Source organism: Erpetoichthys calabaricus, chromosome 13, assembly GCF_900747795.2.
Source record: "Erpetoichthys calabaricus chromosome 13, fErpCal1.3, whole genome shotgun sequence".
NCBI classification, from domain to species: domain Eukaryota; kingdom Metazoa; phylum Chordata; class Cladistia; order Polypteriformes; family Polypteridae; genus Erpetoichthys; species Erpetoichthys calabaricus.
The window spans coordinates 122,926,320-122,947,751 of record NC_041406.2 but is presented as its reverse complement, the minus strand read 5'-3'; the positions used below and the strand labels follow the sequence as shown (position 1 = coordinate 122,947,751).

At 37.7% G+C, this 21,432-nt stretch overlaps 1 protein-coding gene and 1 long non-coding RNA gene across 36 annotated transcripts in view; one reads left to right on the top strand and one right to left on the bottom strand.

The window, feature by feature from the left end:
• Positions 1 to 775, top strand: part of LOC127530104 (uncharacterized) — a 589,449-nt gene extending 588,674 nt beyond the window's left edge. The window contains exon 2 of the long non-coding RNA XR_007936636.1: positions 685 to 775. This is a non-coding gene — a long non-coding RNA (uncharacterized LOC127530104). The remainder of the gene's footprint in view (positions 1 to 684) is intronic.
• Positions 1 to 21,432, bottom strand: part of rims2a (regulating synaptic membrane exocytosis 2a) — a 1,351,795-nt gene that overhangs the window by 205,596 nt on the left and 1,124,767 nt on the right. For 30 of the 35 annotated variants that reach the window (XM_051936048.1, XM_051936053.1, XM_051936052.1 and 27 more), the window contains one exon: positions 17,665 to 17,771. The exons of the other annotated variants lie outside the window; for them this stretch is intronic. In XM_051936048.1, coding sequence (XP_051792008.1) covers positions 17,665 to 17,771 — 107 coding nt within the window. The remainder of the gene's footprint in view (positions 1 to 17,664; positions 17,772 to 21,432) is intronic. 35 annotated transcript variants of the gene reach the window in all.

The window sequence follows — 21,432 nt, the reverse complement described above, 5'->3', positions numbered from 1 at the left end:
GAGAAGTGAGTGTTAAATGCTTCGAAGCTTCGATACGATTTCCGACACAATTGCTTCAAACGTGTTGATGCTTCGCGAGGCTTCACCCCCCTCCCCCCCATCACTACTCACAGGTTACTGAACGAGAAATCAGCAGACTAGCATGACGGATGGGGCGTAATGGGCGTCCTTCCCCTCTCCTCCGGATTTTTGAAATGTTAATTTTTTCCATGTGCTTAAAAATCATTAAAAACCCAGCCTGATTATGCGGCGTATGGTACGCCGCGGGTTGGCTAGTAGTAAATAGTTGTCAATGTCCCACACTAAGGCAGCTTTTTTTGGCGGCGGCTTTTTTTTTTGTACCTTTTGTGAAAGTGTTTCTTTGATATTTGGACTTCAGGCTTCATACATTATATAGTTTATGCCTACATTTTGTCATTTGTTACTAGAATATAAAAAACGTTTCTGTTTTAACAATGTGTTTACACAGATCACTGCAGAAACGCAACACACATGAAATGCGTGTGTTCCAAATAGCGATTTATTATTTCCATTCTAAAACTCCACTCACTCCCAGATAATCAATCAAGGCATGAGCTGGGAAAAGCTCGTTTACGTTCTAAGTCGGTGGGGGGATGGAATAGCCGGCTGCTGGCAGCATGTCTTTATCAGTACATTTAGATGACAAAAGACGCTGGCAGAGAGGTGAGAACGGTTTTAAGAAGCGATTTAAGGTGGGCCGGATCTACGAGTTTTTTCGTAGGCTCTGGTAATTCTAGTGTTAAAGAATTTCTGCCTTAGCCAAGTAAAATACTTCGGCATGAAGTGCGAGAAAATCTAGTAAAGAAAAATAAATGATGATTAATTACTCTTATTCAGAGTCTGGGGTGGCAGATGCTCTTATATGTCATTATTGGTAAGTCTGTGTCTATTAACAGTCTGTGCTTCTTTGTCTGACAGCTGACTAATTAATAATGTGAAGCAAATCCTAAAAGATGGGGGATGCCCCACATAATAACATAATAGTATAGTAACAGTGGATCATATCCATATTTAATTGTACTAGTAATACATGTGAATATCTAAAAATGCTAAAGCAAGTAAAATCAAAAGTGATCATAAGAATAATATTAATTGGTATTGGTAATGCATCCTGTACTTAGTCAGTGAGCCTGGCATGTCTTTGAAGCCTACAAACACGTGCAGTGTTAAATAAAGCTGACTTATAGAACTTGCTGAAGTTTAACTGAAGGCAGAAGGACAGCCTGTAGCGTGGTCAGTTAAAGAGTTAAGAATTTAAAAATCTGAATTTCAATAAAAGTATTATAAGCATAAAAGATATATAACTTCAAAACTATAGATGTTCTTTTTCTCCAGATTCAGCAAACCCTGTGACTAATGGATGAAACACACAGCATATTCCTATACAAGCTGCAAGAAATAGTTTAACAGCAGGTTTGGGCAGAGAAATTAGATATAATCTGACCAAGGGGTGGTGAATGTTTGCTCATCAATCATAGATTAATAAACAACAATTATTGGAATTATTTCCTTGCATGCTGATTAGTTGTGCAAGTGTAAGCGTATGACATCTTGTATAAAAATGTTTAAATGATAAAAATAATTGTAAAATACAAACGGGTTAAATGTTGCTATATTAAACTAGACTATTTTCTTTTTCTAGTCTTCATATAAAATACAGTATAGAGGGTTTACATATTTTGATGTATGTCAAATGATTATTATCACTTCAGTAATAATGAAATGTATTAGAACTGAATACATACATTCATTTGTATCTGTTAGTGATTAATTTTATGAAGATTTGTTGTTACATCAATGTATTAAGGTTAGTGCTTCACATAGCTGAATGGATTGTTAAGTCAGTTATACATTAGGAAATGTATATTATATGGGAATACAGTAATCCCTCCTCCATCGCGGGGGTTGCGTTCCAGAGCCACCCGCGAAATAAGAAAATCCGCGAAGTAGAAACCATATGTTTATATGGTTATTTTTATATTGTCATGCTTGGGTCACAGATTTGCGCAGAAACACAGGAGGTTGTAGAGAGACAGGAACGTTATTCAAGCACTGCAAACAAACATTTGTCTCTTTTTCAAAAGTTTAAACTGTGCTCCATGACAAGACACAGATGACAGTTCTGTCTCACAATTAAAAGAATGCAAACATATCTTCCTCTTCAAAGGAGTGTGCGTCAGGAGCAGAGACTGTCATAAAGACAGAGAAAGCAAACAAATCAATAGGGCTGTTTGGCTTTTAAGTATGCGAAGCACCGCGGCACAAAGCTGTTGAAGGCGGCAGCTCACACCCCCTCCGTCAGGAGCAGGGAGAGAGAGAGAGAGAGAGAGATAGAGACAGAGAAAAACAAACATGCAAAAATCAATACGTGCCCTTCGAGCTTTTAAGTATGCAAAGCACCGTGCAGCATGTCGCTTCACTAAGCAGCTGCACAGAAGGTAGCAACGTGAAGATAATCTTTCAGCATTTTTAGACGAGCGTCCGTATAGTCTAGGTGTGCGAACAGCCCCCCTGCTCACACCCCCTACGTCAGGATCAGAGAAAGCGCAAGAGAGAGAAAGAGAAAAGTAAGTTGGGTAGCTTCTCAGCCATCTGCCAATAGCGTCCCTTGTATGAAATCAACTGGGCAAACCAACTGAGGAAGCATGTACCAGAAATTAAAAGACCCATTGTCCTCAGAAATCCACGAACCAGCAAAAAATCCGCGATATATATTTAAATATGCTTACATATAAAATCCGCGATAGAGTGAAGCCGCGAAAGGCGAAGCGCGATATAGCGAGGGATCACTGTAATTCAAAAGTTTACCATTAGTCTATATAAACTGTGCTGTTGTAATATCTTAAGACATTTAACAGATTTGTCCCTTGATAAAATAAGCCACAGTTTGTTACTGGGTATAGATGTTATAAGATTTTGTTTTAGACAAAAATTAAACACCCATAAGTTCAAATATGTAACATCTTGTTATAATTTAAGACACCTGTGATAGATAAGTATATTATCCCACTGAAGAAACATTTTTACTAGCCTGGTTTAAATGTAATAATTTGCCATATTAATTTATCTCTAACTGTTATTTATGATGTATGATATGAGACTGGAAACTGAGAATCAAATAAGATTAGGTAATGAAATTAAAGAATAAGTAACAAAAAAAAAAGTATAAATCTATGCAATCTTAAAAAAGCAAATATCAAGTAGAAGAGTACCATCCTTATATACAATGACAGTCTCTAAAGATGAGTCCTGTGATAAGGTCAGATGACTGGGAGGACAGAAAAAACAAACAAACCAAAAAAAACAAAAACACTCCAGATAGGTTGAAAAAAAACCAACACAAAATCTACATTAATTCCAAGACCAAATGACTGCCCAGCCTCCAATGGGTGTTCTAATTAACATAAATGCTCTTAATTCAGACCACCACAGCACACTCCAGACCATCACAGCACACCCTCTCATTTACACACACACACACACACACACACACACACACACACACACACACATGTGATTCATGATGGGGCATGGTCTGGGCTGTGCGGTTGACCCACATACTCTGAGACAAAGTAAGTGACCAAATAAGCAAGCCAGAATGAGAGAAATATGAGTGGACCACACTGCATGCTTGCTGCATTTGTCCAATCCATTGATTCAACTAAGTTCTGGGCAACCACCAACCACCCTAACCTAAATGCTAAACACAATGTGAGGTTCAAATGAAAGATGTAGATGTCATGTCATTTTGTAACCACCTTAATCCTGGGCAGGGTCAGGTTTGGGCTGGTCTGGAGCCTAACCAAGCAAGCATGGAACAACACCTGGAGCCCAGTCCAAGATGGAGAAATTTTCTAAAAAAATATAAAGGGAAGGGCCTGAAAAAATAAGGGAAAAAATGTAAATCACTCCAACAAGAGGTAGCAACGTGTAAAAAAATAGCAGTTTATGTGTTAAGGACTGAAGCATGTTATGTTAAATGTTAACATATTTATTTTTTAATTTTATTGTTCATTTTTGCTTCATTTATTACAGTTTTAATAAAAACCAGAACAAGAAGTGAGTTCCATGAAGCATTTATAAGTTCTGTTTTGTTAACTACTGTTTTTTTGGATTTTGTTATTGGATTGTGTTTTTAGGACTCCACTTTAGGATGGTCTTTCAAGCAACTCCTTTTTACCATTTTGAGCTTTTTCTTGTATTTTTTCTTTTGTGAATAAATATCCTCTTTTATAAAGATTATTTGTTTGCTCCTTCATCTATGGGGCTTTATGATGCGCCCCCCCACCCCTCCTTGTGGGGCTTGTGCTATATTTTGGGATATTTTTTGAATTTTAAAAACCTGTTCTTCATAGTGAGGCCTAGCGGGGCCTGAAGCATCACATCTTCCTGTGGTTAGGCTTGCCTTAGGGTGAGACCTGTTTTGGGCAAACCAGTCACAATTCTGGCCTGTTTTTATGGGTGTTTTTCTAGGCATCACCTGTGTTTGCAATTTTTGTGCCTAAATGAAAAAAACAGCAGGGCCAGAGTGTAGAAGTAGTCAGCACAGCCGCCTGTTTACTATAACTACTGATTATGATGCACAAGTTAAGGGAACACCATTTAAACACTCATATTAAAAGAAATTTTAAATGATTAATTAAGTAGATTCCATAGTAGCAACAACGAAAATCAGGATCAAGATACAATAGATAGTGCTTAAGGGGAGTAAGACAAGTCTGAAAGAACTTTAATTAGGTTTCATGATCTAAGCAAGAGGATGGGAATAAGGAAAGAGCTCTCTGAGCCAACCTGAAGCTATAAGAGCTTCATAAGCTTAGTTATGCAATACAGTGTAGAGACTAAAGACTGGACATTTAGAAGGGGAGTAAGAATGAGAAAGGAAGTCAGGAGAATGAGTAAGCAAAGCAGAGGATGAAGTAATTCCACATGTTCTTATCAATGACCGAATTTGTAAATAAAAGAAAGGATGAGGAAGAATAAGCAAAATGAGACTGGAGAGAATGGAATGACAGGATGATAGCTAGGTCCAATGATAGTATTTAATGACAGTTGGCACGAATTGAATAAAAGGTATTAATGAACCACTTGGAGAAGTTCTGGCAAGCCAAAAGCCATGAAAATGTTCCAGGAGGTAAAATCATTAAGGGTCAAAACCAGAAACACAAACTAATGTGACAAAGCCCAATACATAGCCAAAAATCATAGTTAGAAGTATGTCACAAGTTGCAACCTTTGGGAAGCATGGCACTAGCAAAGGACAAAGCATCCTGACAACTGAATCTCATAATAGCGATGCCCATTAAAAAAGCAAGACAGCAATGTGACAGAAAGAAAATATAACATTAAAATATAATCAAAGGTCTTGAAACAAAATTAATCAACAAAATAAAAGTGAAACTAAAATGGATAAAGTGTAAAGTAAATTAAAGTTGCTGTTTCCTGATAATCATCTGCGCTCTTGACACAGCCCGCCATAGAGCTTTCCAATCAGCCGCTGTACAGCTGTGATTCCACACTTGGATACAATGGTTTAAAATGCTCTGAGTGGTGCAATGAGGGCAACAACGCTAAAGTAGCTATGGTATTTGAAATAGTTTTGTAATTCCATGCACCATTATATTGTTACAGGTTGATTACAATCAGATGCCTTAAATTTATAAGAATATGTGGTTAATTTCAGTGTATTTGATAAAGCTGCGTCAGGGATGTGAATCTGAAAAAGAATGGGAAATCACACAGGAACAGTAGCACTGCTTTGATGCTGGGTGCCGCCAGTTTGCAAAAACTTGCATATGCAGAGGGTAAGACTGCTGTGAGAATGTGTGTGGCTTTATGCCAAGTTTAGTTTTAATATATCTCGAAATAAGCGTGGAAATGGGCGTATGTAACATTTTTGTGCGCACGCACCATTTATACATGAGGCCCCAGGAGAAGAGACACAGTCAGAATTTGTGCCAAGTTTTTAAACTGGAACTTAAGCCCATCTATTATCAAACCCCAAATGCTAGCAAAAAAATCGAAGTCTAGAAGTCAAAAAAAGTAGTTTTATACCAGAACTACGTGTGAAAAATTTGTTTGCTTAAATCCCGAAAAGACTGACCTCGGATGATATTGCTCCGACCTTTATATGATTATGCAAAGCACCCCCAGGAAATTCTGCAAAATACAACATGATAATTACCAAAACAAACATGTGAAAATGGCAACACCTGCAAACAAAACAAAATGCTGTTGCGGCATATGTAAAAAATGTTTTAACTTTTTCAGGACATCTTCTACAACAAACTAAATGCCATAATTGAATTCTTTGGGTGTACAAAACCCTGAATAGACACATACATTGTCAGAATGGCACATAAAAATGAAAGAAAATCAACAATCATAACAACAATTCCTACTTGGCTATGAATACATATTCTGTGAGATCACAGAATAATTCAGATATTCAGGAAATGACATGTACTTGATTGGCTATGAAGAAGAAATGTTGTGCCATTTATTTCCTTTATTGCCAGTAATGGAATGAGGTACCGCCCTTTTGCTCTTCCATTCACCACATATCTTAGTCTGTTGCAAGGTAACATTTGCTATGCAGTAGACACATGATGAAGGAACTGGGGACTTAAAAAGGGGCGCAGTTCTGGAGACAATAAAAGTGTCAATTATCAAACCACTATTTAAAAAGTTGGATCTAGACCCAAATACACCTAATAATTACAGATTAATTTCAAATTTACCCTTTCTCTCTAAAATACTTGTAAAAATAGTTGCCAATCAGATTTAGCCTCACCTTACACATCACAATATATTTGAGAAATTATAGTCTGGCTACCACACCGGTCATATTACAAAAGCAGCACTAACATGAGTTGTAAACAACATTCTTATATCCTCTGGTGAAAGAAATTCCACTGTACTCAGGCTGTTAGATTTATGTGCATCATTTGATGCCACTCAGCATTCTACTATACAGGTTAGAAACTGACATAGGGCTCACATGCACTGTCCTTGCTTGGTTTAGTTTTTATTTATTAAATCGATTCTAGTATGATACAGAATATGCTGTCAATACTCCTTCATTACACACAGAAGTGAGGTACGGTGTCCTGCAGGGCTCAGTACTGGGGCTTTTAACTGTTTTCACTTTATGTTTCTAATGGGAACCATCATTAGAAAACAAAGTTAATTTTCTCTTGTATGCAAATGACACCCAGTTAAACCTTTCTTTTTGCTCAAATGACAGCTGTCTGATGTTGTCCTTAATTAGATGTGTTAGTGAGTTAAAGGAGTGGATAGATGAAAACTACTTGTCTTTAAACGTAGATAAAATATAAATGTTAATTGTTGGAAGAAATGATGCTGATCACAAAAATATTTTGTCATCATTTAACTTACCTGGAATCACCATTAGTTTTACGGAATCAGCCCACAATCTAGGCGTTATCTGACAATAGCATGTCATTTAAAGTTCACATTACAAAACTATCCAAAACATGTCTTTTACACCTTAAAAGTGTTGGAACACGAAGGTGTTTTCTAAATATGCAATTCATGCATTTATTTATTGACTACTGAAAAGCAGTGTTCACTGGATGTTCAAATTGTTCTTTCTACAGTCTTCGGTTAATTCAAAATGCTACTGCAAGAATTAATGTAGGAAAGTATGAACACATAACTGCAGTTCTTAAGCCCTTACGTCTAGTGTCCAGTTAAGTTTAGGACAGACTTCTAAAATCCTCCTTTTAACATATAAAGCCTTAAATGACCAAGGCCCTGCTTACTTATCTGAATTTATCATTATTTACAAAACAGAGCGCACATTAAGAACTCATGATGCTGGCCTGATTATGATGCCGAGAGAAAGAGAGATTAGGAGCATGCACTGATACAGCACATCGCCGCACCCACCACATGACAAATCAACTCAGGATCCCAGATTAGCACCCGAGTGCAGCCATGTGATGGGTGACACCTCAGTACCACACTAGTTCAGATGGAATGGAACCAGTGTGAGGTTTTTTTTATGGTGGTTGGAGTGCCAATTCTACCACCAACCCCCAGGTGTTTTCCCTGCTGGTTGGAAGGCCTACATGCAGGGCTGGATGCAGATTAACGTCATACCCAGTACGGATACTAAGGATTAATAAAATAATATTGGGAAGTCAAGATTTTAGTTACAGGGCCACAAAGTTGTGTAATGGTCTGCCTACTACTATAAGAGGTGACCCTTCATTCTTAGCTTTATATCCTAGCTGAAGACTCACTACTTGAGTATTGAGTAAGCTGAGTAGAGCTGCTAATTAGCTGTGTATACTACATCTCTGTTTGTTACTAATTTGCACAGAAATTTAAGTAATTTTGATTTGATTACAATAATTATAAACTATTATTAACCCTCCTCTATTCTGTTTTTTTTTCTCATGTGGCCAAGTTTTTGGCCTACCCATGGAAAAGTGATCTCAGATACAGGATCGCTGGAATCATCGGGAAAAAGGGTCTTTTCATCAGATTCAGATGTAGAATGGCCAATAGGGGGAGGTGGCTAGTTGGTCTTCAGGATTCTGACTGTGTATGGTGTGTCTGACTCCTTTTCTACAATCTGGCAGAGGTTCTGCAATTAATTGATTAACAGGTATTGCTGTTTTTCATTTATGTTAATTTGTTTTTGATGTATTTTAATAAATCTGCATCCTTATATGTGATAGTTCTATTCTATTCTTGCATTTTGCTTTAAGGCACTTCGTTAGGAGTGCTGTGCAAGAACAACGTAGTTTCCACTATTGTACTGTATTTCTGAGGTGGCAATTATAGATTGACCATATAGCTCTGTGAAGAGTTTTATTTGAATTTTGTTTTGTGCATTGTATTTATACAGTTTTTTGACATCCATTGAACACCCATTCTGCCTGGAAAGAGATCTCTCTCTAAATTGCCTTTTCAAAGATTTATTCCATTTTTTTCCCTGGAAGGTTTTTTGGGATTTTTTCTTGCCTTCTTAGGGAGTCAAGGGTGGGGTGTGGGGATTAGTCAAAAAACAGGAATTGTTAAATCAATGGAGGCACTTCTTGTGTGATTTTGGGCTACAGACAAAATAAATTGTTGTTGTTTCAAAGAATAGCAGTCCTTGAACATTTGCAGTCTTGCCTTAGAGCTAGCCATTTTTTATAGCTCCTTGTGTTGTTGGTTTAGGATTTCTTGGTAAAGTTTAGCATTTTCTGACCCTTTGTCATTTATTGGATTTTCAAGTTTTCAGTTTCAAAGGTTCAGTTTTGTTTTCTATCTGATTACTGTCATTGACCTTTTTGCCTTGTGTTTCACTATTGCTTATAGAATTACCATCCATCCATCCATCCATTATCCAACCTGCTGAATCCGAACACAGGGTCACGGGGGTCTGCCGGAGCCAATCCCAGCCAACACAGGGCACAAGGCAGGGAACCAATCCCGGGCAGGGTGCCAACCCACCGCAGGACACACACAAACACACCAACACACCAAGCACACACTAGGGCCAATTTAGAATCGCCAATCCACCTAACCTGCATGTCTTTGGACTGTGGGAGGAATCCGGAGCACCCGGAGGAAACCCACGCAGACACGGGGAGAACATGCAAACTCCACGCAGGGAGGACCCGGGAAGCGAACCCAGGTCCCCAGGTCTCCCTACTGCGAGGCAGCAGCGCTACCCACTGCGCCACCGTGCCGCCCCTTATAGAATTACCCTTTAAGAATTTGCATAGTCTTTCATGATAATTTTTTTTTCTAGTATGTCTTTCTTTCCTGTATTTTGGAATATGTTTTCTGGATTACAGACTTGTTTAATACATTTACTTCTTTATTTTCAAAATGTGTTCTTCTTTGTAGTCTCACCCTAATCTGTATTATTTTCTGGGTACACTCACTTGACTATGGTTTACAAAGCACAGCGTTGCACATTGTCCCACAAAACCATCCATGCTTGTGTAACAGCTGGTGCCTGCAGGGCATGCTGTGTGCCCTAACACCTCTGTGATCTGATGTCTTTATATTCTCCTTTGTATCCCAACAACAACTGACTGTTGACAGCAAAGTAGAAATTCCATATCTTAGCACTGAGTTTTAAGCCATCCAAGTCAAGGTCCATGGTGCTAAAGAAGGGGAAGGGGACTGATAAGTACCAATTTGCTATCGCGGTAATAGTCATTCCATCCATCACAGAGCAGCCAGCCAAGAGTTTAGGGAAAGTCTTTGACTCAAGTCTGATAGACACAGCTGCCATTCAGAAATCCACCCAGGAGCTTGGGACGTGGCTCACCAAGGTTGATAGTTCTGGCCTGCCTGGTAGGTTTAAAGCCTGCATCTATGAGCTTTCAATCCTGCCCCAAGTCATATGGCCTCTGCTGGTATATGCTGTCCCGTTTTCAACAGTTGAGTCCCTTGAAAAGAAGATCAGCAGCTTTCTTTGGGTGTGGCTGGGACTTTCACGCAGTGCAACACTGTATGGGACAAATAACATCCTGCGGCTACCATTTAGCGGCCTCACTGAAGAATTCACGGTGGCACGCACCAGAGAAGCCCTACAGTACATGGACTCCCTGGATTGTAAGGTGTCAGCAACTGGCATTGAGGTGAGGACAGGCAGGAAATGGAGGGCGGAGAAAGCTGTGGAGGTGGCAGAGTTACGCCTGAGACAGAAGGCTCTGGTGGGCACTGTGACAACAGGTCGGCAAGGCCCAGGGCAAGGAGAGAATCCATCTACTCCAGGAAGAGGTCCGAGCAGGGGTGGAGGAAGAGAGAGAGAGCAGGGCAGTAGGACTCCGGCAACAGGGTGTGTGGACAAGGTGGGATAGTACTCACCAGCGAAGGATCACCTGGTTGGACATCATGCAGGGAGATTTCTTTCGTGTCCGGTTCCTGGTGCAGGCGGTCTACGATGTCCTGTCAAGCCCAGCAAATCTCCACCGGTGACGCCATGACAAGGTGCTCAAGGCAGTTGCTGAAAGCTTGGCTGCAGCCATCAACACAAGCAAATTCCTCCACGGCTCAAAGAAGGCAGTTACTTTCATTAAAGCGGGAGAGCAATCCCAGGCAAAGGCAGTAATAACAGGCCTCTTCCACACGCCTCTGACTGGCAGCTGCAGGCTGACTTGGGAAAGCAGCTAAAGTTCCTGCAGCAAACTGCAACAACATCACTCCGGCCAGACATGATCATTACCTCTGAGGCCTCAAAACAGCTGATCATGCTGGAACTGACAGTGCCCTGGGAAGAGCGTATCGAGGAAGCTAGTGAGAGGAAAAGTGCCAAGTACCAGGAGCTGGTGGAGAAGTGCAGGGACAGAGGCTGGAGAGTACTCTATGAGCCAACAGAAATTGACTGCAGAGGATATGCAGGACACTCACTCTGCAGAGTCCTCACACGGCTGGGCATAACAGGAGCGGCCAAAAAGAGGGACATTAAATCCGCAAGTGAAGCCGCAGAGAAAGCCTCAAGGTGGCTTTGGATAAAGAGGGCAGATCCGTGGATCGTTACTGGGATGCAAATTGGGAATTGATCAACCCCGGCTGGGTTGCCTGAGCGAGGATGTATGATGTTGCAAGACCCGAAACGCCTGATGACCTCAGGATACATCACTGATGATGTGTCCTTGTGCATCTAGGTGATGTTTCTTATATAGCACTTGTGTACTATATAACAGCACATAAGATCCTTGAAGGGTCACGTGGTACTGCGAATTTCACAATTACTTGATGATTGGACATTTTCACCACTCTTACAGTATGTTATTTTTTATGAATGCTAAACACTTGGCAGCGGGACCATCAGGGATCTGAAAATTGATTATAAATTAGCTCCTTAAAACAATTTTATCCCAAATATATACTGTATTGTGAAAACCTGTCTAACTTTTTCTAATATTTCTCCCTATCTACTGCAGAATTGTAACTGAAATATGGCTACAGGAGCTACTCTGAAACTAGTGCTTGCAAAACCAGAAATTCCACAAACAATCAAAAGTTTTAGAAAAACAATACTGCATTTATTAGATCATGAATATATAAGATATGGTAAAACCCATCTCTAAACTTTACATTGCGTAGACTGTCAGAAATGTACCTGGGAAAACATCCTACTTCTGAGATATATGTTTAAACACTTGCTTTACTGTGCCAAAACATCTAATGTCCCATGCATAAAAGCCACTTGAATAAATCCATTCACCTTCAGGTTTATAATAACCCAATCCACCAATCACACATGCTTGCTCAATCAAAGGTTTAATAAGCATAATTATAACACTGGTATGGCATGAATGACAGGCATGGATACCAGAGGCATCCTCTTCCCTGACAACATATTTATTTTTCTCTATTTTTTTTATTTCATGTGTTTCAACATCTTCAGAAAGGCTTCCTTTGGTACAGAGCACATAGTATCCAAAAAAAAAAAAGTTATTAAGTCAAAGACAGCATCAGCCAGATGCCACCTATCAAGAATAAATGTAGATGGTGAGTTTTATGTAGCCCTTTATGAAAGCCTGAAATTAAATTGGTAATTGTTGGTTATTTAAAAAAATTGTCTGCTTTACTTAAGAAAGGAAAAGAAATCTACTGAGGATTTCATAGTGACTTTCAAGACTCATGTTGCTGACTCAGGCTGGAATGAGAAGCCATTAATTTCTGTGTTTTTAATAATACTTCAGAGGAATTAAAATAGAGACATCCAGCCATGAAGTGTGGAACACTCTATAGCGGATGTTACAAGCTTAGTGTTAAAACTCAGAACCCATTAATTCCGAAAGTGCAAGGGAATTTAAATCTTTTAGATCAGCTCAGCCACAAAGTAAGATAAAAATTAGATTCAGACATGCCCAATGGAATTAGTAGACTACAACCAGTTTAAAGTGGAGGAGATGCAAAAATCAGGAAGGTTTCTGATTTTATTGTGATGGATAATGCCATTTGGCAGGAAAATGTTAAAAGCTCCAAGTCAGCTGCATGCTGCTATGAAATGGTTTCTAATTTTTATTTGTTACTGTCTTCCTCAGAACAGTTTCAGAGATCTGACACTCATTTTAGGCTTTTTTTGTGCTCTTAGATAATACGATTCTTATGTTTATTTGAGAATTCTCTATTTAGTCTAAATTTTGGTCATTTATTTTGATGCGTTTCAGCTGTCATTTTATTTTTTACAATCACTGCCATTCTGGGACTCCCATCAGTAGGGCAGCTGCCAACAATGTAACAGGTGTGTACTCAGAGATTGTGACTTTTGAATAACAATGTGATGGCTTAAAAAGTCATCCAAAAATTAACTTTTTTATCTGAAATGTGGATAACAAACCTATTTCAAAGAACTCAATATGATCTTTAACTTATTTTAAAAGCTCTTCTGGATTTGACTTTGTGCTCCTGTTATTTCTGGATACAACTGTTTTTTTTAAATTTTAGCTTCAGCACACATATTTTTGATCTCCCATTTTTGACCTTATTTCTAGCTTCAATGTCTATCTCCTGGCTACCTCAAAAATTCTTGTCAGTTCACTGACATTACATTAGCTCATACCAAAAAATGTGCTGCCCTGAGATAAGGAGCATTTATAGCAACATGTAGTATATGCAAGAGGATATAAAAGAAGTAGCCTCTGACTTACAGTATATGGCAATATGTTTGAAAATAGTGTCCAACACCTGAGATAATAATAATAATAATAATTATAATACATTTTATTTATATAGCATTTTTCCATTCTCAAAGGGGATGAATGGGTCACATAACTGAAGGGAAGAAAGAAAATCTTCCATTAGTATCGGTAATCTGGTTATGAGTAATCAGTCATAAAAATTTGTTTGTAGTACCAGTGGTAATAAACAATTATCATCTGACTGTCTTGGTAGAATCAGGAGCTGCCATGAATTTCATTAGCTCAACTGTTTTTAATAAGCTGAAAATTATGAAGGTACTGCTTAAGCACAGTCCACTAGCGCTCTCGGTAGATGGAAAACATGTTTCACCACCATTTTCTCTTAAAATTTTTGATACTACAGGTTATTTTGAGTATTCCCTGATTACAAAACCATAGTCCAGTTATTAAGTGGAAGACTAAAGAAATTATTAAATGGAGTTTGTTTAGTCTCCAGAATTGTCCAAAAACCTCACCCAAACCAGTTTTGTGCAATAAAATATTTGTTTTTCCTCCCAAATACCAAGACTTTTCTGATGTGTTTAGTAAGCGACAAGCTCTAGTGCTACCACAACACAGGAGCTATGATTGTACTATAGAACTTCTTTTTGGGACACCTTTACCTAATGGTAAAGTCTATGCTCTAACACATCTTAAACAAGTATATTTCTCTCAATTTGCAGAATGGTTTTATTGCTCCTTCGAATAGTCCTATTAGATCTGGAGCGTTTTTGATTTTATTTTTAATTAATGTTGAAATACATTTCCGACTTCCACTTATCTCCTTCATACTTAACCAGGTTACTTAGTCTTCAAGTTTTTCTAGGTTGGATCTCAGAAGTGCCTACAATCTCAATTCACATTAGAGAATGGTGATGAATTGAAACCTGCCTTTAACACATCAAGTGGACATTATGAATAAAAGGTTATAACCTAAGGATTGGCTAACACTTCCACAGTTTTTCAATCATTTGTCAAAGACAGTTTTCTGCAGCTTTTGAGAATATGTGTGCAGGTTTATATAGATCACTGTTTCTCAAACATTTTGGTGTCACAACTCTCTTTTCCCCATGTGAGTGTCTTTGCCACCCACCTACTAAGGTGGGATGGTCCCCCTTAGTCAAATGAGCACAACTGGCAGAGTGGGGGGATTAGATTTACCTCTTGGTGAATTAACCATGATTGTCAGAACTTGCAGGACACGTTTACCCACCAAGACCCACTGCACCATCCAGTACCATTATAAAAAATAGCAAGTCGTGAACCAACAGTGACAGCCCAGAACTCACTGGTTAAGAAACACTGATATAGATGACATTCTGATTTTCTTCAACGATCTATAGACACACACAGATCATGTGAGGGAAGTCCAGAAAAATGTAAAACTAGAAAAGTGCAAATTTCATAACAATATAATAATGTTTCCTTGTTACAACATCCCTAGAAAGAGTCTAGCTATGGATGACTCCAAACTAACTGTTGTTCGTAATTTGTCCCCACCAGCAAGTGTCAAACAGATCCAAAACGTCATAGGTTTTGCTAATTACCACCCAAGTTTCATAAAAAAATTGAGTTCTGTCATATTACTTATCACCTCCCTAACTAAACAGAAAAATAAGAATGTATATGAGCTACCAAAGGTAATAACGCATTTAAACATATGAAACAACTTTTAATATCACTCTGTACTTTATCATCCTGTAATATATATATATCCTGTAGTATATTTCTGTTCTTCTATTTGTAAAACTTTTTTAGAACTGAAGAAAAGTTACTGAAATCTGAGATTCTCCCCTTATTTACCTGCATATCCAGTATGTGCACACATTTTGTAGCTTTTTTTTTGTCCCCTACCCTTTAGATTAAAACATGTAGTGAGCTTTACATAACATATGATGTACATGACAATCATTGTTCTGTGTCATACAAGACATCCATTCCATTTGCCCAGTTACAACAGATAATGATTCCCCAAAAGGAACACAATAACAAACACTGCCCCCGTGACTGGTACAGCCACAAAGCACAGCTATTTATATTAGTTATACAAAGAAATTCTACGAGTGCTGGAAAGGTCTATGGTCAGATATGCTGTGTAAGATAATTCACTTATTTTGGAAAAAAAAAAAATCTTCCCCGTTTTTGATATGATAAAATATTCCACCTTATCCAGTGTAGCAGTTAAGGCTTTTGTCCACCTCTTGAACCCTCACGTACCACTCTGAACACGAGGTAAAAGTACAACAATATTTTATTTTTCTGTTATACAGTGCACCAAGCACTCTCCACACTACACTCATATATCCAATAAACTCTTCTATAAATCACCAATCCTCCTCGCCCAGACACTTGCCACCCTACCTCCCAGCTCAGCTCAGTGTTCTGGGCTTCCCACAATCCTTTTATAGCCCCTGACCCGGAAGTGGTTCCTGGCACAACCCACAAGTCCGTTCCCTTCCGGGTCAGGGCAAACAGTCCTCTTCTTCATCCCTGGAGCACGTCGCTTCCTCCGGTCACGTGACTGTGACGCACTCCTGGGTTATAGGGCACACAAGAGCCCACTAGCCCCCTTACAGCGACTCCCGATGGCCCCCAAGATATCCAGCAGGGCTGTGTGTATAAACTAAAGAGTCCATGAGGCCCTGCTGGAAGTCGGGGCACCATCCTGCTGTCCGGAGGGCTCCTCCTAGCGGCCTGGGGGTGGCGACCGGAGTTCATAGCCGGTCGTCCATCACACCAGTCATTTAAACACAACTCAACACAGTAGCTATCAGTTTATTACAAAAAAATGAAAGCATCTTGCATTTTGTCAAAGTTACAGACCTTTCTCTCATATGAACACAGATGCAAAATCTTTATCTAAAATAATGGCCTTTAGTTTACAGAAAGTAATCGGTAAATGAATTAATCTTGACTAGCATGTCTTCATATGCTCACAGTTGGCATCCAATAACATGCATAATTGATTCTGTTTCTTCCTTACTAGCCCAGCTGCTCTCCTTTGTTCACCTGGACACCAAAAAATCTACTAATTGTGCGAATTTCCCTTTCTTATGGATTTCCATGGACAGAATGGACTTTGTAAATATGATTAAGACTTTATACTCCTCCCCCTTGGCAGTCCTCTTGACCAACTCTAACATCTTGCATCCCTTCTCCATTAGCACAGACGATAGTCAGGCCTGACTTCTTTTTCTCTAATTATTAACTTGTCCCTCCACTGTTTAAAGCCACTATCTTAAGCTCATAAAACCACTTACACTTTTTGGTTTCCATCATTTAATATCTTCATATGCAATGTAATCTTTACATAAGCAATGATATACATGAAATGCATCATGTTTTAAAATTATACGTTACATTTGTAATCTTATTTGGCTATAATTCAATTGAATTAAATCCTCTTTCTGCATCTTAATCACTTTTGTTGCTAAACTTTCCTCGCATTTTTAAGTTATGGTTGTAGAAAAAGAACAGCCCAAAGGCAGTAAATAAATGGAGGAGCAAACACTGTTTGAAAAGAAAAGGAGAGACAAAGAATATGTACTGAAAAGGCAGGGGTTAAATAACAAAAATAAGACTAGGAAAACCCACATTATCCAAAAAATCAAAGTCGAAAGAGTAAAATAAAAAAAATATTGAGAGGAAAAGTGTGCGTCTTTGATTCAGAATTTTGATATTATCCACATCATCAATATCTTGCCACCATCTTAAATAGACAACACATGACCCTTATATCATGTGACAAGCAATTGGTATTGCGACTATAAACAATTTCTTTTAACAACGTGTCTAAGCTTTCTTGCCATTATCATAGTAAGTCCATCTGTTCCTCTGCTGGATATAATAGAGCATCTTAGACATGGTACATTTTCACACTGTAAAAACATTCAGCATTACACTATTTCTTAATACATCTTTAAAGCATCTTAGCACTTTATATAACTAAATTTATAAGGCTGCTATATTATTGATTTACCTTTGAATGAAAGTCCTGTTCCAGCCTGGTGTCAGATCCAGCACACTGTCTGTATTTGTTAATTTTCAGCTTCATTTGGTGTTGTTTTTCATCTGTATCAATAGAACCTGCAGATCAAAAACAATCAAGGTTTATACATTCTTATCAAGAACCCAGGAAAAGTGTAACTTAAGTCGTTATAACCAATTATTAACAGTCTAATAATAATAATGATAATAATAATACATTTTATTTATATAGCACCTTTCCCATGATATCCCATGCCTGTTATTTTTGTACTTTGCACATTTGAAAAGACTGAACAATAGTGGCATGCTTCTTTGACCAAATACAATGGGCAAATGAATATATTTATATTATTAAAAAATATATACAGAACTGTTTAAGAAAAAGACATTTGCTGCAGTATTACGGCTGACCACAGCAGGTATGATTCCAAACCATTTAGCTTACTAACTGCAAAATGGGTGGTGGCACTGTGCCAGCATTGCCTTGACTTTGTTCCCTTTTAGGTTTTTTTGCAGTTTGAAAGAAAAGTAAGGACACTGTTGATTTGCTGTTTTGATCTGCACAAAAAGTAATTAAAGATTACCTCTTTTAAATTAGTATTATTATTATTGTTTAAAAAATGAAACTAAACACACTAAACATATGATGCACTGCGGCCAGAAAAATGAGTACATACAACATACTGCATGATCTGAAACAAGTAAACGAGAGTTGTATGTTGCTTCTACTGCATCTCTCTGATGCAGAGATCTTAGAAGCATTTTGTGTAATTTTCAGTTTAAACAAGGACAAGCATACTTTCTATAAAAAAAAAGACTTTTGACTTTTTAATGTGCATGTGTCCTGTAAATTTTGTAGTAAGAAAATCAGTAAGAATTAAATAAACTATATGTGAAGTTTATTCTATATGAAGAACTAAAAACAGTAGTCAGTTTATCAACAGGTACTTTGTATAAGACTAGTATTTCCTCAAAATGCAGTACATAATGGGGCAGAAAAAGAGTTCTGGGTGATTCACTGCTTTTAGCAACCAACTAGTTATTTTATTCTTCACCTGGCAAAACTTTTAAATAAGCATACCTGTTAGCCACACCTGTTTTGTGTGTAGAGTGGGCTGAACTCATATGCTAATGGGAGGCAGATTGAAAACAGTAGTGCAATTGTATGACCACTGCAAATTTTTGAATTTAATATTCTGTGATTTACCTGTGATAGGCTGGAATATGTCTTGTCTCTGTGCTTAAGGAAAAAATATCTTGATATTTATCTCAGTAAAACACTATCAGACTTCTTTTCTCTTCTTTTTTTAAATGAGCTGCATTTTAAATTATAAGTATTGAATTGACAGTCAGATCAATGTCTTTGTGAGGTCTGCACATTCTCTCTGTTTCTCCCCTATATCTTCTATTTGCTATATTGGTTCTACATGAATGGTTCTACTTTTGTTCTGCTTTCCCTCTCTTTAATATGGCTAAGAGTTAATTATGAAGTGCAATCCTTTAGATTTACAATGAAAAGATGAATATGCTCTTTGAAGATTGCTATACAGATAATTTAAATATGGAATATTATGACAATTGAAAAGCAAGTTGGTTAGCACTGCCACCTCCTGTATCTAGAAGGTAAAGTTTCAGACCCACGAGCTTGTTGTCAGAGTGGTGTTTGCACACATTTTCCCCATGTGGACAGGTTTTCCTTCCATCACCACAAAGACAAGCGTAAATTAGATTAAAGGGTTATTGACACCTTTCATGCACAGTTACGGTAAATGATTGTTTATATGAAAAAAAAAAGAAATTGTTTAGTTTCAAATCATAGAGGTTCATTTTGGCAATACTGTACTGTCTAAAGGAATATGGATATTAGTGTGAAAGGGGTAAGTTTGCCTAGCAATGAAATGGGACCTCATGTTTTGTTCAGTGCTGCTGGAACAGACGTTTGCTCTTTGGATTACTAATAATAAATGATGAAATATTATTAAAGCTATTCATAACTTTTCCTACAACATAAATTAGGGAAATAAAGAAAAAAGGTGCAATTAGAATATGGTCAGAACAGGGTGTCTCTGGACAGAGCACCAATCTATTATTACAGTGAAAATACACAAAATACACTCTTATAGGAACACAGACACAGCCACAGAATCCTCAAAGATTATTATGGGGCAAGTTTTCCATATTATTTGAACAAGAGGTCTGCTGAGCACAAGTGGAAAGTGAAACAACTGCCTTAATGAAAATTTGATTTAGTTTAAGTGTATGTTTGTAAAAGTATAAAAGCTGTTTCTCCAAAATTATTTCTTTTTATGAAGTTTCATAGAAGTTGGCATTGCTTTCTTCTCTAGTTGCTAATTATAGTTATTGCACTTCATGAACCTGTTTCATGTATCTATACAATTACTGTACAAAGGTCCCCTTCAACTGTTAAATATTCTGTGCCATTTGCTTTACTTCCAAGTTACTCCTTAATCTGTAAACAGTGACAAAGAACCCAGAGGTCTGTGAATTATTTTGGTTCCACACAGAAACACCCCTCCATAAATTATGAGTACATACTTCCATTGTTTCTGCTCTCCAATAACTGTGTGACTCCCTCACATTTTTATAGGCATTTTAGGTCCTCTGATTTTTGCATTAAATCTGTATCGGCACTAGACTTTAAACTGGACAAAAATGGGCACTTACTGAAAGTCTAATGGGTTCTCATCATTAACACATTAGAACATTAGAACACTCCAGACAAGAACAGGCCATTCAGCCCAACAAAGCTCACTAGTCCTATCCACTTATTTCTTCCAAAAAACAACAAGTCGAGTTTTGAAAGTCCCCATCGTCTTACTGTCTACCACACTACTTGGTAGCTTATTCCAAGTGTCTATCGTTCTTTGTGTAAAGAAAAACTTCCTAATGTTTGTGCGAAATTTACCCTTAACAAGTTTCCAACTATGTCCCTGTGTTCTTGTGTCACATGTACACATGATTCGTGTCTGCATGGCTTGGTTCTTAATTAACACTGTCAATAACTAAATATATTTCTGCAAAAGAAGTTACTAATTTACTAAAACATGTAAAATGTTTACATTTTTACTTTTTAACCAAAGTTCACATGGTAGATTATGTGTGTCTTATTGCTCAACACATGCTGAAACCTATTTGTGTACGTATTTCTGTTGGGCAGAATCTACGAAAAATAGTAACATCCTACATTTTAGGCTTGGAAAGTACAGCCCGAGCAAAGACAACTTGTTATGGCATGCACGTTTAACTCATGAAATTAAAAATGAATTTGGTAACAAGCTGGCAGGGCTAGGTTGTATGTCACTGGACTAATCTACTTATTTTTGTAACTTAACTCTAACCTGAAGTCTTTACTAGAGAGTCAAATCTTGTACCTATCTTGCAATTTAGAACAGCTCTTATCCTATTTAACTGCAAACCGTTTAACTGAGGTAAACCCTTAGAAAATTAAACTTGTTCAGGTTATCTGACACAATAGGCATTACTGCAGTTGTTGAAGAAACTCTTAAAAGATGTGTTCAAATCATGGAAAATCATTATACAGGACTTACAAATATTTTTTGATGATTATAGGAACAATTTTTATTCCAGTTCAACTGAAATATACATTACCAGGCAAAAGTTTTAGAACACCTTAGTATTTCCAACTTTTTTCAAATTTAATCAGTTGAAATGCAATGAATGACCTAAAATGGTTTAAAGGTAAGAATGGCAAGGAAATGGCAATTAACGCCACTGTTAA